Here is a 19,166-nt window from a genome sequence, read left to right on the forward strand (position 1 = left end):
ACAGTAACAATAATAATTATATAAATATATAAATACTAAAGCATAGGTGGAGCAAGGAAACAGACTGGGATCATATAAAGACAAATCAAACCATAGAAATAATCCCAGAATGGCAACATTCAAACAGATGAAAAGACAAGGCAAGAATTATTAGTTACACTACTGATAGAAGCATCAAATACAATTTTCTGCCTTCAATGTTTTTATAACCAAACACAATAAAATCAAGCAGCACCTTGAGATAAGGACCAAGTCTGTCTTTTATGCATTGCAGGCGCCATTAAAGATTAATAATTATGGCTTCATTACAAAGGACAGAAGGCTGGGAAAGGAGTATACTTTACTATCTAATCTATAGGGAACCGGAGAAAACTGCATGATAAATTCTTATCTGCTCTAGCAGGCAAAGCAAAAGCTATTCGGCACTTAACAGATTGCATGCAAATCCTTAAATTGCACCTTGGAACTAAAAGGAAGTCAATGCACAAAGCTGATACAATTCTTAAAACACTTCTTAATCTACAGGCAGGGTACCCTATAGCAACTGAAGTGCACTACAAAGCCAAAAAAATGCAGAAGCAGTAATCCCAATCTGATTAGGACAAGAGCAGCTGTGGAAAAACAACTTCTGAAGGGAAAGGTTTACAAGGATATACAGATTTTTGCCAAGAAGGCCTTCATAAAGTTCTTCATGCCTACTGCCATTTGGACATTCTCAAACACATACCTAGGTAATTCAATGTTTCCTAAATCAAGAGTACACATAAAATAAAAACAGATACATCTTTCACAAACTCCAAAAGAAGCCCCAATACCTCCTTGTTACATTTCACTACTCTAGCATTGCAAGAAGTAAATCTAGGTGTGTATCCCTACAAGTAAATGCACTGATTGACGTAACACTAGGAAAATTTAGAAGTTTTCCTGCCATGAAAACACATAGTATACATTTATAAACCAGAAAAACTAAAACTGAAAATAAAAAAGTAAAACCTTAAAGGCTTATCAGCATGATAGTTCTCACAATTCAGAATGTTTAGAACTCCAAACTTCTAGCCTATTTTAAGTGAAGTAACTTCCAGAGAGGTATTTGGACTGCACTAACATCAGAGTACCTAGGCTAAAGCGCACTGTAGCTACAAGTCAAACAGTATTACAAAACTAAACGTGTACTGATGAACCTTGTCTCAGTATTAAACTGGGATGAGCCTAACACCAAAGGGAACTGTTACAGGCCTGCACTGCCATTACTCCAGCACAACTGGAGGGTATGACACTTTGACAAAGTTCTCTTGTATTATTCTTGGCTGTTTTTCTACCTTTCCTGTGACTGCCAGTTGGTCTTCTGACTTTAAACAGACTTTTGACTTAGTCAAAAAGTATTACTTCAAAAAGTATTACTAGTGACACCTGATATAACTTCAAAATTTTTAGAAGTACAACCCCAAAATCTGATGGCACAATAAAGCACCTGCAGGCTGATAAACATGACACAGACACATACATACACAGGAAAGAAATAAAACATAGGGACAGTCTTTAAAAATTAACACAGTCTCTCTAGATGTTCAAGATGGAATAGCAAAAGTATATAGTCAACCATCTTCCTTTACTGTGAGCAACTCCCTTTGGATTTCTTTTCTAAAACTGGTTGTAAGCAGTACCTGTAGAAGATCTGTACAAAGAAATCCAAAGATTACTCTGGCTACATTATCAAACCTAGCAGGCTTGATGAGTCCTTTTTTCAGTTTTGGTTCATATACACACTTGAGATTGAAAGTAACAGGAAGATAAAAATTGATCTTTTCTCTAATTCTGTTGGAGGTATGGAAGGTTTCAGTAAATGGAAGAGTTGACTGACAGTCTAGTCTGTTCCCAGGTAGTTTAGAGGTGAATGAAAAGAGGAGTCTGCTATACAGCCACTCTCTCAAGAAATACACATTGACACTAAATGGATATTGGCAAATTTGGAGAAATGAACATGAGCACTGGGTATTTAAATCCACACTGACTTTGTTCAGATGACCATATCTTTTCAACAGCAGAAACAAAATGCCACTGCTTTCAATTCCTACACACGAAAGCTTCTCCTCCCAACTAGTCTTTCACTCATCAAACTGCAAATTGGTAGTGAGACTTTACACGCAACTACCCCATTGCACAGAGAAGCCTGTTTCTGATACAATGAACCAGAATGTTTCATGTGCCTCAATTCAGCATGAAAAACAAAGACAAATGTCAACAAGTCAGGCATGTCTTGAGTCCATGTTTTTTCAGATGGCAATCCCATCTCTACTCACAAACCAATTACTAATGATATATAAGCACTGGCAAAGGATCACACTTTCAAGGGAATTATGTTCCAATTAACTGTAGACAGAATGCAGTTAGTTTTTCACTTGCATGCTTCTGACGTTTTTATTGGTAATATTGATTCGTCTCTTTTCAAAACTGCATGTGCACTTGAAGGCAGCTGCATACTATTTCAATTTTGAATGAGGCTAAGGATCCTACATTCAATGAATACTTGACAGAATAAAGTTACTTAAGCAGGTCCTCCTAATGCTGTCTAAACCAGCACTGCCATGAAAAAAAATACACATGTAACACCATGCTTTCTAATCTACAAGATATGGTTTGCATCCTTTCCTCTGCTACAGACTTTCTATATAACCACAAACAAGCCACTTGCATCTCTGTCTGCTGATTATACAGCAACAGCCAATTACTTAAAAGAAAACAGGGCACTGGCTTTGTGCACCATGTCATGAGTTTGGCGCACATCATGAGAAGACAGTTTTATCTGAAAAGCAGAACTAATAACTCAGGCCCCTCTCAAGGTAATACTTCCCTTCCTATATGCTGTGCTATGATTTTAAACTAATTTTAAGGCCCTACAATTGTGAAAATATTTCAAATATTTTGAAATAGACGAGTGAGTCAAGTAGATGTTAGATATGCAGCTGGTTACACACAATTTCATGCCCAGAAACATGTATCACCGGTTTGCTCACATATATCTGGGTTTATATTAACATCTAATAAATCCATCATGTAACATAACCCACCTGAAAAACTTCAAATTGTTTACATTCTTCTTTTTATGCCATAAACCTCACAAGCTTCTAGCCTTTAATTTTTAAATTTGCCTTAAATACAGTAGAATTTTATTTTTCTCTCTTCAAATTTCACAGCACATGGGAAAAAATAACATAAGGAAATAGCAAAACTTGTCAAATTAGATATGCTACTGAAAATAATTTATTTTGGTTTTGTAATTCAACTGAATTATTTGAAAGTCAAATTCTACAAAATGCTGTAGGATATAGTGGCAACTTACAGTTTAGTTAAGTTTACACTGGGATGTAGCACACTGTATCATCAGTGGCATTGGTACTGGGTATTAGTATTACCAACATATCACAATTCTGAGAACAATACCAGAAGTCCAAGACTCTCAACAATGTACCACCAGTACATAACATGACTACAGAACTCAGAACATCCCAGATTTCCTAAATTTAGACAGTTTCCTAACCTTTAAAACATTCTGCCTGCATATAATTTGCTGTGCATCATCCCTATAGCCCATCAATTAAATGCCTTTGGATGTAAGAGCAGTGACAAAGTCTGCATGTGTGAGAACTTCAACATCCAGAATTTCTTTCATATGCAAACTTCAGTACTTAAATTATACTGGTTCAAAACATCCATTTTTAGGAAACTGTATGACATGCTACTATGAACCACAATATGCAAGTGGATGCTACTGAATATCCACAGCACTTCCAAATATAATGCAACAGTCCAAAATAATAGAAAAGGCAACTTGCTAAGTCACCACCCAGTGATGAGAGACAGCCATTCTAAAGATACTACTGAAAACAATTCTCCAAACAAGAACACTGAACTTTTTCTTTTTAAAAGAAAGGTTATTTCCTAATAGAAACCACAGTCAGGGGCTTTCCAGGTAACTTGGTCTCGTTGTTATAACTATTACCTTCTCTGCAAAGTTTCAGATGGTGGATATGATTTTTTTTTTTTTTCATGAAACTGGGAGTAGGCATTTTCACTGAAAAATGCTGAAAATAAAAATGTCCACTTGCACCTAACTACAAGAATGTTTTTGTTTTGTTCTTAAAGTTTGATACAGCAAGAGGGAAGAGGGATACAGCAGGCTCTTGAGTGGTGATATTCCTGAGTCTCTCCATCATGAGCCCGTTTCCTGGGATCCACAATACACAAACAGCACAACTCGCTACCCCAGGACTGAAGTTCCAGAAACAGTTTGCTTCACTACATGCAGCTGCAACAACTGGGTGTTCAGCAGCCACAGTGAGAAGGCCTGGCAGCCTGCTACAGCCAGCTGGCACTCCTCACCTCTCCAGCTTTACTTTCAATGTTTGCAACTTTCAGCAAGTTGACATCTCTAGTCCAAAAATTAATGTGTTCAAATGAGGCTCCTGCCTGGGGCTGATTTTTTTTTTTTTTTTTTTTTTTTTTTTTACTTCCAAACAGGAGAACAGAGAAACTGGAAGACAAAAGATACAACAGGAGATTTTTTAAAATGGCACCTAAGGAAAGTATTATTTGCATAAACTAAGTCCTTCAAGTGATCTTTCCACAGTCTGAAAACCCACTTGATTTTTTCCTTAGAAAACAGTTTGCACATGCTCTTATGGCTTAAGTTTTTAAAACTAAATCCCAGAAACACTTCATTAACATTCAGTATGTAGCTGTTGCGAATATTTTTGTCCAGGCTGGACACAGCTGTGTCGCTTGAACTCAAATTTTACCTCTCCTATGGTCTCCATAGTTTCCTACCACATCAATAAACTGGAGGCATAAATTTGTCTTGGGTAAATCATAAAAACAAACAAAACTGGAGGGCAAGAGAAGAAAAACATATAGTGAGAACTGGCAAGCAGCAAAACACACAGATTATCAAGGACAAAGACTAGAAGAATGAAAACCAATCAAGAAGAGAAGATGAAATGAGAGATAGAGTGACTGGGGGAAAAAAAAAAAAGCCAGTAATAGTGAACAACCTAATTTGGGGAAAAGCTGTGTGTAAGGAGAGGGAGAAAGTAAGAGGCCACATACTCAATGACAAGTTACATGCAGAGCTAAACATGAACAAAGTAAGCAGAACAGGAGCAGAACTGAAAGCGAATGCAAACTACGACTGGAAAAGAGCAAACATGGAAAATAATAATGGCCAATGAGTGGAAAAATAGGTAGGAAACTGGGAATGGCTAGATAAGGAGTTTGCAATTATGAAGTAGAAAAAATGAACTGCAATAAAAAATGTGGACTGACATGAGGAAATACTGTGTTTACAGCACAAAGACGAATTCAACAAAAAAACTGAACACAAGTAAGAGGATTCGAAGGACACAGACACTGATGTTAGATCAGGTTGAAGCAGAGGGAGTGGAATATGTTATAACAAGGCAACAACACATTTTCTTTCCTGTCTGAAACACAGCCAAAACTTCTGGAGTCTCACCATGTCTCTTGCCATCAATACTACCTCCCTGAATGAAGCCAAATGATACAGAATCCAGCAGTCAGTTACAGCTGCATTCTCTTGCTCCTCTCGCCTGAAACAAATGTCTTCCCGTGAGAATTTTCTGGCCATCAGGACTTATTTAAATTACGTATAGTCAAGCCTGCAAGTAGCACCTATTAAAACTATTTTTTCCCAGTGACTCCTTATTGCAATCATTCCATTGAATGCTGCACATTTAATTTAGAATATCTAAAGTTGCTACAGAAACATGTCTCAGAGAACAGAGTACAAATATATTTTATATAGAAAGACTTTACTCTTGTCTATTACAACTGGGAGCTTTCAGCATTCTCACAACTTAAACTTGTATGTCTAAATATTTGGATGCTTAATACAACATTCCAATTTCTATGAAATTATGTTTAAGCAACACACAATAGCAAAGAAATGCACAGACCAGATTCTATATGTAGACCATTGGTACAGTCTTTCCAGAAACATGGATAATTGGTCTGGTTTGCATTCGTGGTTAATCTGTTAGGGGAAAGACAGGCACTGATGCTATAGCAAAACTCTTAAGATTTCCAGTTTCACTAAGCCAACACCTCCCCTGTAAAAGAATGGAGTTCTCCTGTACAGAAAGGCAGACTGGGGGGTGGTGTACTTTTTCTTTTAAAGCACCCAAACAGCTGTCTCTCCTTTTGATGTTTCCGATACAAAAAATGCGTAAAGGTCCAACAGGAATTCAACAATGAAAACAGCAACTTTCTCATCCACCAAGTTTTTCAAAAAAATGTCCCTGTGGTATTTCTCATACCTACTGCTTATAGTTCAGTGGACTAAAATCCAGTCCTTCACATGACCGTAACTCAGCACAACTCATCCTGTAACTACTGAAACCTAATTTGTGGGAGGTGTACTGCTCTGCACTCTAGCAATGCCAACGATACCCATTCTCAACCCGTAACTGAAGCTACGATCTCCTATAAAAATAATTTATTAGATATTTGCAGTTGTTCTATTACAGCAGCTTTACACACAACCATAGGTCGTTGGTGGTGTTTTCTAACTCAACGAATTTTTCTTAAATGACTGTGAATTGTCTTTCACTGAGATTTAGAAAAAGCTCGGTCCGGTATTTCTGAAGTGCAACTTCCTGCCATAAATGGTCATGTAAAGAGCAGAGTCAGCACTATGGGCAGGATAACCCGAAAAAGATATCCCCTTTAGCCAGTCACTTAATTGAACAGAACACAGAGTCCATGCAAATTACCAGAATTTCTGTTAAACCCTGGCCCAAAATGAGTATGTAAAACTGAAAGTACAATATGTACATTCTATCATAATTGTATTGAATTTCCAAAAATAACAAATAGCAATTTCAGGTTTAATTAATAACTAACGTTATAATGCCAGAGGATGGTGCTATTTGCCTGTACATCATCCAGGTAATTCAGAAACAACATCATGCCCTTTTCATGTCAATGTTATTTATTTAAGTACACTCTTGTTGATTGTATTGAAGGAGTGCAATGCATTTTACAAAAAGAAAGCTTTCCTGATCCATGACTTTTATTTTTGCACTGAAACTATTTCAGTATGAAACAGAAGTTTAAATATAAGAACAGTGAACACGAAAAACACAGAACTGACAGTGTTTGAAGAGTAAAACCATCTTACAATTGTTCAACTTTTCCACAACCATTCTGCAAATTTTCTCCAGAAACTTAATAAGGTAGCCTTTAAAAGTTGCAGAAGAAAATGTATTTATTGGCCAATGATTGTAAAAGCTGCCAACATTTTTAACATTTTTATGTTACAGAAAATTGCAAAAATTTAGTGTAGTAAAAACTTCTAGGTAGGATTAGCTAAAGCCTTATTTAATTTAGGTTCTCTGAATTCTCAACCCTCCCACTCTGCTGGTGACATTACAATCACACTAGATCCTGAACAGGCCAGAGAGCTGATGTATCTGTGGGCGAATCAATAATTTTTTGTCTTAAAACTCAAATTTGAAAATTTCACTTGTCCAAGCATTCGCTTTTTTGTTTCTCTGTAAAGTTAGTTCCATGATTTCAGAGATGGCAATGCAGACCACATAGGGCAAGGCCACAGCGTAAGGCACATTCCAGAGAGGAAGACTGGTGGCTTCAGAATGCCAAAAGTCTAATCATATATCAAAAATTTATCAGTTATTGAAAAAAGTAGTTCAGGGGCTTACATAAGATGTGATTTTAAAGAAGCAAGTATTCAACAGGTTGAGTATAGTTTAAAAGAAAAAAAAAAATCAAGGTCCAGCAGTACAGTAATTATTCATAAATCTGTGTATACACGAACACCCATCCCTTACTATAAACTGATACACAAATGCATTTAATAACAAAAACTAGGAGTTGTTCATGAGTACAAGGGAGAAACTCACTGACTGACAATTACTTTTGCATTTCTGCTTGCATGGTTATGGTAATCAAACAGCAAATCCTCAGAGACGTCCCCTTTCAGTTCGTGAGTTTTTTCCCTTAAAAAGACAAAACATAGATGTATTCTACTTACATATTTTACAAAAAGTCAGACAAATACTCCCATTTTGAAAGCTTTATTTATAATGAAGATAAAAGGAAATGACAGTATTTACTAAAATTTCATTAAAGACAGTAGGAGTGGAGGTATGGGATTGCCAGCAGAAACGGAACTGAAAAGATGGAAGCACATCATGTGAAACAGTTTAGATTTCAAGAGGGGTTTTTGGTTTGATGAAACTGACTTCTTGATCATTCTTGCCATGCCCACCACCTACTCAACATAGCTGGACACACCTCCCCCAGCCAGTAGTTAGGGTAGTTCTCTGGGATCTGGCAAAACTAAGTTCCATCTTTACTACAACTGACAGAAACTGTGGATGATATGGGTATCATCCGCAGCACAGTAAATGTTCAGGCTCTTGATATTTTTGAGTGGGTTTTTTTCTACTTAGGCAAGAGACAACCTTCCCACTAAAAAGCACTTCACTATAACTACTAACCAGCTTTGGGTGTGAGCCTCAGTTCAGAACCATCTTTATGTTCAGTATTTGTTCATACACAGAACTCAAAGCAGACCTAGCTTGTATTTTTGCTACAAATACTTAAATGCTACTTGAATTCTAGAGCCCATAGCCATAGTGGAGATTTGAACTCAAGAAGAATTGCTTCAGGACATTGTGCTGCTTTCACTAAGAAAGAAAACTGCTAATGAAGAAAAAAATGCTAAGGAACAAAGATGAATAAAGTTCCAGAACTTTTTCTTCTGAAACATAAATAATACTCTAAATATTCATAATATTAAAAATGTACCAAAGAATATTACAATTCCCTAGATTAAAAACTACAATTAGATACAAGAACACAAAAAAACATTGCCAACAATAATACAGTGAAAGAAGTGTGCTATTTTCAATCCCAAAATAAAAATCATTAAAAGATATCACTTTGATCAAATAAATTAGACCCAGTCATTTTCCAAATTGTCAGAAAACAATGTATAGTGTTTGGGTTTCTTGATCAGGAGCAATTTTAATAAATTCAGGAAAGTGACAAGGAAAAAGCTGACAGTATTAACCAGAATGGAAATAATGATGCTGGAAGGTAGGCTCCAGTGAAGATAAAACCAGTAAAACACAAGAATGACATCTTAACAAGCTCGCCTTCAGAAACAGTGGTGTTCTATGCAAGGCCTCTAGCTCAGTGAATAAACAACACCTTTTACTCTGGAACAAAAAAAAACAAAACCCAAGGAGTGAAATAGGAACTAAGATGTTACATCTAATACATGCTCTCACTTTTTTAAGGCAATCTAGCAGAGTGGCCCTGCCCACGTGCCCCCAAAAAAATTGGAATTTTTTTCAGAGCAGGTATTTGTAGCAGTGCACACATGTATTTTATGTAAGATAAATATCTAACTACTGTAAATATCGCACATGAACTAATAATACACCTGAATGATGGAAAAGGTACCTCTGACAGGTGCCAATATAGAACTCCCAGACCTAGGAGCTGATAGGCCCCTAATTACCAGGGGTGTAATAAAGATGATAGAGTAGGAGAGATGGTATTTACAATTTTACAAAACAGAATAGCTCAAAGGTACTGTAACTTTAAAATCCTACCTCTTGTGCTATTCCAACTAATTCCTTAATATCCAAAACTTAAGCAGCTACTGAAAATGTGTAACCTTGTAAAAAGTTAAATAATACACTGAGTTTATTTTAGAAAACTGAATCTTTAGCAGTTAAATGCATACGTTTAAAAGTCACTTGAACAATTACCTTGAAGGTAAAAATGTTAAATGTTCAGATTTTTACCATTCAGAAGGGATAAATGTCAAGAAAGGACAAATCGGAAACAAAAGGAATTAAAAATACATTGATCTTTGCACATGTAAATAAGGTCAAGTTAAACATTTCACACAATCTGTTCAAAGGAAACATGCTGAGTGAACACACACCTCTGATAGTGCTTGTTTTACTAGGATTAAATGTAACATAATGAAGCAAAACACCGAAGAGAACCAAGCAAAATAATTAACAAAGTGCTGTTTCTCCTTTGCATTTTTTCTCCAAATAAGACTAATATTGATCAACCTACTCTTCCCCTCCTTAACTGTTCCAAGATTTCAGATTAAGGGATGATGTTTTAGGCTATTAGTTCAATTTTGCATTATTACTCAACATCAAAATATTAAGTGGGGGGGTTAAAAAAATAACTGCAGGATCACAATTCTTTCACAGAAATTTCAGAAAAGCTACATAAAGTTTAACACTTTTTCTTATACTAGATTCAGCCTAAAATAATTTTTAAAATATTAGATTTATAAATTATTTCTATGTAGCTGGGACAGTTTAAGTACTCTAGAGGGATTCAATTTTAAAAACATAATACCAGGAGAAAACACTTAAGATTTCCTCCTTCCAGCTGAATTTTGTTTTCAGTGTTCTTACATCATGAAACCAAAGGTTGTAGGTGCACCATCAAATGTTTCTACAATATGCTCACAACCCTCAGTTCAATACTAGAGATTACATTTCACAACGTGCTATTATTTAGCAGGGTGCTCTCACTATTTTTTTATTAGATACTATTTCAAACATCTTCCCCTCTCAATGCTATTTGCCACTCATGCTGGAACATCAGAAGAGAAACAAAAGGAAATGAGGCTTCAAGTCCAGTCACACTTGTATCTACCAGTTTCTGGTAATTTGTCCATAACATAACGGGCTATGTGAAGTTGTGTTACTCCACATGTGACTGCTCTCAACTGGAAGAGCCTTGACTGCTCATAACTACGCTGGTGAACCAGCATTTTATTCTACCTTACTACTGATATTCAAAGCTCAGTTTTTCTGATGTGACTAGCTACATCACCACTAGCCTCTCTAGCTGGTAGACCTTCCGGGTATTCCTGTGCTGTAAAGGACACTTTTTTTTGCATGTACCTCCTAAACTCAAGCAACTCCTGCCTTTTGGAAAGAAAGAGTGCAATCTCAGTTTTGTCCTCAGTGCTACACAGATCAAAGCTCAATTATCACACACACAAACCTAATCAACAGCAGCTATCTTTAACAAAAGACAAGTAGTAACTAAATACACCTACAGGAGAGGATGACCATATTATCACAGCTTGAGATGGAAACTGTTAGATAAAGAAGTTTGATACTACTAAGGCATACTTTACTTCACGTAATTTTCTTCTAGTTCCATTTTTGTGAAATTTTCTCTTTGTCTTCACTGTAAGATCAAGAGGTTTCATTCAACATCTATTTCTGCTCTTCCTTCAATTCTAATGGAAGGTACCCTACTCATTTCCTAAATAAACAGAATTAGTTTGCCACACTGTCATCTTGTCCTGTTCATAAATAGAGTACATTTGAGGAAGGGCAAAAATGAAGAGGAAGCAATGGCTACTAAAATTACAAAGGAAAAAAAAAAAAGCTTTAGCATTCTTTCTTATTTAAATATCTTACTGGCAATACAAAGAATATTTGAATGCTAGGTGTGAATCTGGTAAAGATCTCTGAATCTAACTTGCAAAACAAACTTCAGCTGCATCAATGCAGCAGGCTGATCAAAGGTACTTAATTTATCTGCAGTCCAGAATCTCCACAGTACCAAAACCAACATATCAGCAGGAAAAAAAAAAAAAACCTGAAAAAAAAGTTCACACAACTATTACTACAAATTTAGAGACTAAACTTAAGCTATCTGAAATGTCCCAAAGTTTTCCTGGACCACTGCTGTGCACTACGCAGTTTGTACAAACACCTAGTTACAACACATTATATACCAGAAAGACATAATTCCCTAAGGAATACATTACGGATGGCAACAGCAACAATGGACATTACTACAGATTTAGAGAACCAACCATTCATTTGATGATTAAGCTGACAGCAGGCCTTTGAGTGGCTAACTGATATAAAATCCTAGAATTGAGCTCTAACTGTATTTATCAGGGAAATCACTGCAAGGAAGAGTACAGATACTGGCCAAGCTGAAGTAAGCAAGGTACAAAAAAGCTACTTGACATACACAGCAGCACACATTTGAAAAACACAAAATACGTTTAAAAACCTTATCACCTCTGCATTAAAATTTAGGAAAAGTCTATAAAAATTGGACCATACTTCAGCATAAGAAATGTTTTCTCTTTTTAACTGCAGCTATTTTACATTATCTGCATTACTTATCTATACTTGCAATACTTACATAATTACTCTGAAAATTTACTCCACATTTTCCTATGAACTCATCCGGCATCAGCCAAACTTATCTGAACCCCAGCATTATCAAAAATGAACTTGTTTAATTAAGACTAGAAAAAATTGAGACCTATTATTACCATAATCTGAAAAAGAGAGACCCATATTTAGAGAACAACAACCTATATATATATATATGTGATGTGAAACATAACACTTGAGACTCTATTCTTCATTACCAAAATAGTTCAGAGACATAAACTGATTTATAAAAAGCTGCATATCTGAGTTTAGAAGCAAAATTGAATATAGTAAAGTACAGCCTATAGTTTTAGATGAGCTCTGGAAGATTTATCAGATGTGGATCAACACCAGAAAAATTTCATTTGCCAGACTCAAGCAGTGCATTTCACTCTATCATGACTTAAGAAAGGAACCTGCATGGACTCAAGTTCATAGCTTGATGTTTTTCTCTACACTTCACATTTACAGTAGCACCTGTAAGCACACAGATAGCATCTACAATCTTGTAATAGTTTGCTTGCATACATGTTATCCTAAAAATAGCATCAAAAGCTTCAAATCTAAAGTACATTTTTGCCTTGAAAAATGTTTATCTAACATCTTTGGGTAGCACTTATTTTCCTTTTTTGAACTTAAGCACAGCACTTGGTGTATACAGAGTTATGCCATCTTGCCTAGTGGACAAGCAAAGTTAGTCATTTTCCTGTTTATGTGGGTCAGCAATAGGGAAGAGGAAAACATTAAAAATAGGAAAATGTGATTCTAAAACCACAAAAAGTTGCAGCAGGGACTTGAACAAGGAGTACCCAAAATAACTTCAACTCATATTTTGGAATTAATTAGATACAAAATTTCCACTTAGGGTGAGCTTTTATAGGCAGTAAAAACATAGAAAAAGAACTGAAGCAAGAACCACTCAAAGCTCTTCCATGTCTTTGACAATATGGCTTTACAACTTCTACAGAGACAAGTATTTTCCACAACAAAATTAGCTAGGTTTTCCAAGCTCTTGGGATTTTAAGCATGAATTTCTACTTTCTCCCAGGGATTCTGACAGTAGACTCATGAGTTTTAATTCTAATGGGCATTTCAATCATCACAAGTATTACACAAGGAAGGAAACTGGTACTTCACATATTTTTAAGTGTCCACGCTGAAGACTGAAAAACTGAGATGATGAAAAATGGGTAAAATCTTGTCACCCAAGAGGAAAACAGTTCAAATATAACTAGAGGTGGCACTTCTGTTATGTCTGATATGTACGTGCCATAATACACTAGACTATGCAACTAATATGCTTTGTAACAATTCTGAGTCAGCCACAATACTGCAGAAACACATCCAGAAGACAGTACAGAGATGAAGTTTGCACTGATGACACAAATTTTCTAGGGAAGGGACAGTATTTGTAGTGAAAGACACTTAGCATAAACAGACATTGTGAAGTAATTTTGTGTTTAAAGCTTGCATTTTTACACCTTCCTGGCCTTTACTTTTCTGAATTTTCCTAGGTTTCCTGTTAGCACTCAAGCTCCTTTTTATCAGTATGTAATGTATTTTAAACTGTTTCTTTTGCTCCCATTATGTTGGATTGGATATGCCACTTCTAACATTTAGATGTCTTACTAGTTTCTAGAGCTGAAATGCATTAGTTTTCAACTGTGAAATACTCCTGTGTCAGCATTCCCAACAGCCTTGCTTTGAGCACTCAAAGTGCAAACTTCAGGTAGGATTTACAATCTTTAAATTGGTATATGATAGCACTACAGCAGCAGTGATTAATTCATCCTTAAGGCAGGATTTAAAAGAATTCTCTCTCCAATTATACCTTCCTGACACCCCAGCAATCCCACCTGAGGACTTAGTAAATTCTTCACTTTACCTTCTAACAACACTGAGAAAATCATGTGATAGCTGATCTTTACCGTGACCTGAATGGACCGAGATAGGACACTGTAAGAACAAGTGGAGCTACGGTTTCCCCAGGATCTCTGGTTCTTCTGGAATCCCAAAGTTCTAAAAAGGACACAATCATTTTTAGTTTCATCCAAGTTCCCTTCGCTTCCAAGCAAAACACCCAGTTTTCATACATGATACACTCAACTACAGAAATTACTGACTTTGTATTGGTTTACACTTTGTCCTAACAAAAGTAACTAGTGTTAAGAGGACCATAAAGGAAAACTCAGAAAAAGCCTGGAGTGTCACTTTTTCCAGTGTAGGTGTACAGTATGTATGAGGAGAATCTCAAAAATGTATTTCAAAGGATTTTAAAAAACTTTTCATTGCTGGTGACACATTTTTCCCTGAAATAAGCCACTTCCTTTCTAAAACCCACACAGTACACTCTCAGTGTCAAGATTCAGTAACTTCACAAAGTCTGTGTATATATTTTTCTTACCCAAAACACGGAAGTCCTAAATTCTCATTTACTTTCCATGATTTAAGATATATCATGTCAGATTTTAAACATTTCCACTGAGAAAAGAACAATTTTCTTTGTCACAGACTTAATGCATGGCATATCTCAGTGTAATTAAGTACAACAGGTCCTCATCTCTATAGCAGGCATTTGAGAATTGTAATGCTACAGAAAAGTTACCACAGCCAACTGAAGTTGGGAATAAAAATTTCTTCTGAGATATCCATGTATAAAGAATGGATTTTCAAATGCGCAAAATCAAAGCATCAGAGCCCTATATGATAAATGACAGAAAAACCTGAGGAACTCTAAAGCTAATGAAAATTTATTGTACATCACCATTAACCTTCAGAATGTTTGCTCCTCTTTGGAATTCTCCCTATAAGTAAAATCCAAAAGTATCAGTTTGCCTGGGTTTGGTTGCTTTTTTATTCATTGAAGGCTCCTAACTTCATTTGTCCATTAACCACAAGCAGAAGTGATAAAAGTTATCTGTTAAAGCACAATAATCTGCATTCTGACACTTTGCACTAGGAAGTAACTGCTATCACAATGTCCATCTGCAACATAAAAAGACAGAAGACAAATAAGTATTTGTTCATGGAAAGAGAATCACCTATCATTGTGAACCAAAACCAAATCTTGCTGCACTCAACTGACAGAAAAGAAAAAGCTAGTGACATCGAGTCACACTGTGGTGATGTTTGTATGATTTTTTCACTTTTAACTGCAACTGGTGTAAAGCAAAATTGAAGAAGATACTTACACAGGAGAGGCAAAAAAAAAAATTCAGAAAATGAAAAGAAACATTAACAAAATGCAAGGTAAGCACCTGCCAACTTTATTCGTGCTTTTCTTGAAACTGCCCACACTGTATTAACAGTTATGTCAAAATCCTGAACATGTGCAGTATTAATAAAAAGCATAAATCAAAAATACATGCCAGTGAAGAAATACCTGTGTCTCTATTAACATCTATTAACTGCTTCTCTATTAAGAAACTAGTAAAGCCCAGTATCTACAAAACTAGATTTAAATGTGAGACATGTGCACTACTCCCAGATTATCAGGCATGTCATGAGTAAGGCTTTTTTTCAGCTTCCTGTGCCTTACTTTCAACTTTGACTCTTTACTGTGAAGCTTGCTTCTTATTAAATATTTATAAAAATAGACCTGTTCTTGGTGCTATTCTTGAGAAATTACCATAAAACAAAATGGCCAGTGCCACCACAAAGACAGCTCAACTCTAGATTCCTTGCTCCCCAACGGCAATCAAACCAAAGAGACTCAGTTCACAGCACTTTTTATTTCCTGCAAGGACTGCACATTTACAGACATCTGACCTCCTTCTTGCTCAAGCATCACTAAAATCAAAAATCTTAATGTCATAAAGTGGTTAACAATTCCATTACCGGTGCCTGAAATGGAATAGAACCTTGCTCACTCACCAGTATCTGTTTGTTCTGTTAACACTAACACAAGCAAAAAGAAATGAAAATGTAGTTTAGCCAGAAAAAAAACATGCAGAAATGAAACGAATATGCAGAAAATGCAGATCTTTTTGACTAAGGGTACCATTTTCACACACATACTTTTTAGAAATTTGAATTTTATGAAAGATTTCTCAGAGAATCCATAAATACCAGCTACAATTCCTGAAACAAAAATCTTTGCTTATTTTGACTACCAGTAAGAGCACCTTATTACAAGAGTGTGTTTCAAATTGCAATCTCTGAATATCACTGATACCAGAGCAAAAGACACCTGAGAAATTCTACACATGTCAAGAACATACGCACCAGTCAAAAGGAGAAATCTGTATTAAGGTTTCATTCTTTCATGTTATGGATAAAAAGACTCAAAATAGCCAATTGAAATATTAAAATAATGTCCGTCTTCATCAGCTATTATCTCCATACATTGACAAGATCACAAAATCACAGAATATCCTGAGTGGGAAGGGACCACCAGAGATCAAGTCCAGCTCCTGGCCCTGCACAGTACCATCCCCAAGAATCACACCATGTGCCTGAGAGCACTGTCCAAACACCTCTTGAACTCTGTCAAGGCTGATGCTGTCACCACTTCCCTGGGGAGCCTGTTCCAATGCCCAGCCACCCTCTGGGTGAAAAACCTTTTTCTTATATCTAACATGAACCTCCCCTGACACAACTTCAAGCTATTTCCTCAGGTCCTGTCAGTGGTCACCAGAGAGATCAGTCTCTGCCCCTCCTCTTCCCCTCATGAGGAAGCTGCAGACTGTGATGAGGTCTGTCCTCAGTCTCCTCCAGGCTAAACGGACTGAGTGACTTTAGCTGCTCATCAAAAAGCTTCACCTCCAGACCCAGATCATTCTTTGGATGATCTCTAATGTTGTTACATTGTGGCTCCCAAAACTGCCCCCAGCACTCGAGGCGAGGCTGTCCCAGTGCAGAGCAGAGTGGGACAATCCCCTCCCTTGCCTGACTGGCGATGCTGTGCCTGATGTTCCTCAGGACACGCTTGGCTCTCCTGGCTGCCAGGGCACTGCTGGCTCATGTTCAACTTGCCATTGACCAGGAGCCCCAGGTCCCTTTCTGTGGCACTGCTCTCCAGCCCCTCATTCCCCAGTCTGTACATACAGCCAGGGTGGTCCCATCTCAGGTGCAGGATTTGACACTTTCCCTTGCTGACCTTCACTTGGTTGAGAATTGCTCAACCCTCCAATTTACTGAGGTCTGTCTGCAGGACCTCCCTGCCCTCAAGAGTCAGCAGGTCCTCCCAGTTTTCTATCATCTGTGAACATGCTCATTATCCCTTCCAGTTCTGTGTTCCAAGTAATTTATGAAGATGTTGAAGAGCACAGGCCCGAGGATGGAGCCCCGTTAAGTCCCACTAGCAATGTCTGATGTCACCCCATTCACTGTAACCCTTTGTGCCCGACCCATGAGCCAGCTGCTCACCCATCTCACGATGTGTTTACCCAGCTGTGTGCTGGACCTTTTATCAGGAAGGATCCTGTGAGACAGTATCAAAAGCTTTACTGAAATCCAAAAAGATTACATCAACTGCATTCCCTTGGTCAACTAGGCAGGTTACCTTGTCATAAAACAAAATCAGACAGGGCTTTCCTCTCATGAAGCCATGCTGGCTGTGACCGCAGACTGTGCTGTCTTTCAGATGTTTTTCAATACCACCCAGAAAAATCTCCTCCATAACTTTATCAGGCACTGAAGTGAGACTGACAGGCCTGTAGTTTCTGGGGTCCTCCTTAATGCCCATCTTGAAAATCAGGACAATGCTCACCAGCTTCCAGTCAGCGGGACCTCACTGATGATGAGTAAATGCTTCACAAACAACTCTTCTCTAAAATCTCCATAATTTCATTATAAAAAGAATAAAATAATTTTCACTGTGTTTTCATAAGTCTAATTCTTAAGAAATTGTTCAAAGATTCTCTTTCAACACATATTTTAATCTCTACAGACTACAACCATTTTACACGTTCTAGTCATCTTCTGGTCTTACTATTACCAGAAACTTATAGGGCAATGGGTTATTTTCTAAAGGAACCCTACCAACACTAAGCATACAAAACAATTATTTGACCAACAAACTACAGACATACCTCAGAAGTCACTGACAACTGTTTCTAATGGGTCATTTTTAAGCATGCAATGTAACAAATCCACAAACCAGATAAAGCACACTTCCATGATGACACTAGAAGCTGATGAGCAGTTTCATACAGATTGTTCATCTCAAGAATCACCTAAAATCACAAACCGCAATTAGCTTTTACTTTTTGGTAAAATGGTGTACATGCACAGACCACACAAAGAAGCAACTGGCTGCATAATACAGCAATATTAAAATAGAAACCCATTCCCACTGAACTGCATTGAGATAGCAATTTGGGAAGACAAATGCATGCTTAAATGAATAAATAAATCACCACTGGCTTTTTGTTTCATAACATTGTTCTCCAGTGCAGACAGATAACTTGGACTAATAATATTTCCTATTATCTCATTAGAAGCCTGGACACAATAAATTGAACATAAAATCTAAGTTTATCAGCTTTCTACATTTCAGAGAAAAAAAAAAAGTAAGACATCTAAAAAATTCAACTCAAATAAAAAAATTTTTTTAAAAAATTTAAAGAAAACCAAAACCAGCCAAAACGCAACCCAAAAAACAGAAAAACACCCCCTTTCAGCACCTGAGGAAGTTTACCTTTACTACATGAATTGCAATCTGATGAAGTATTTGCTTGAAATATAGATCCATAATCAATACCTAATACAAAGAGATTTTAAAAATTTGAGAAGTCGAGTACTTTAGATTTGAAAAAGATGTGAATGAATGTTTGTATAATCCTAACCTACAGCCCCTGTATAAAGGTAAACTACTGCCCTTGTATAATGGGACTGTAATAAACCACATTTGCTTCATAAAAAGACGAGTTGTATCCTATCTTCATACAAATCTTTTGT

The 19,166-nt window shown here is 36.7% G+C and overlaps 1 protein-coding gene across 2 annotated transcripts in view; it reads right to left on the bottom strand.

The window, feature by feature from the left end:
* Positions 1 to 19,166, bottom strand: part of HBS1L (HBS1 like translational GTPase) — a 59,618-nt gene that overhangs the window by 27,645 nt on the left and 12,807 nt on the right. The window contains exon 1 of one of the 2 annotated variants that reach the window (XM_042016134.1): positions 14,152 to 14,226. The exons of the other annotated variant lie outside the window; for it this stretch is intronic. Within the exon in view, the coding sequence (XP_041872068.1) occupies positions 14,152 to 14,176 (25 nt within the window). The 5' untranslated portion in view covers positions 14,177 to 14,226. Of the gene's footprint in view, positions 1 to 14,151; positions 14,227 to 19,166 lie in introns of those variants that run through there. 2 annotated transcript variants of the gene reach the window in all.

Source organism: Corvus kubaryi, unplaced genomic scaffold (assembly GCF_017639235.1).
Source record: "Corvus kubaryi isolate FWS band 111438036 unplaced genomic scaffold, C.kubaryi_AGA036_p1.0 split3-73, whole genome shotgun sequence".
NCBI lineage: Eukaryota > Metazoa > Chordata > Aves > Passeriformes > Corvidae > Corvus > Corvus kubaryi.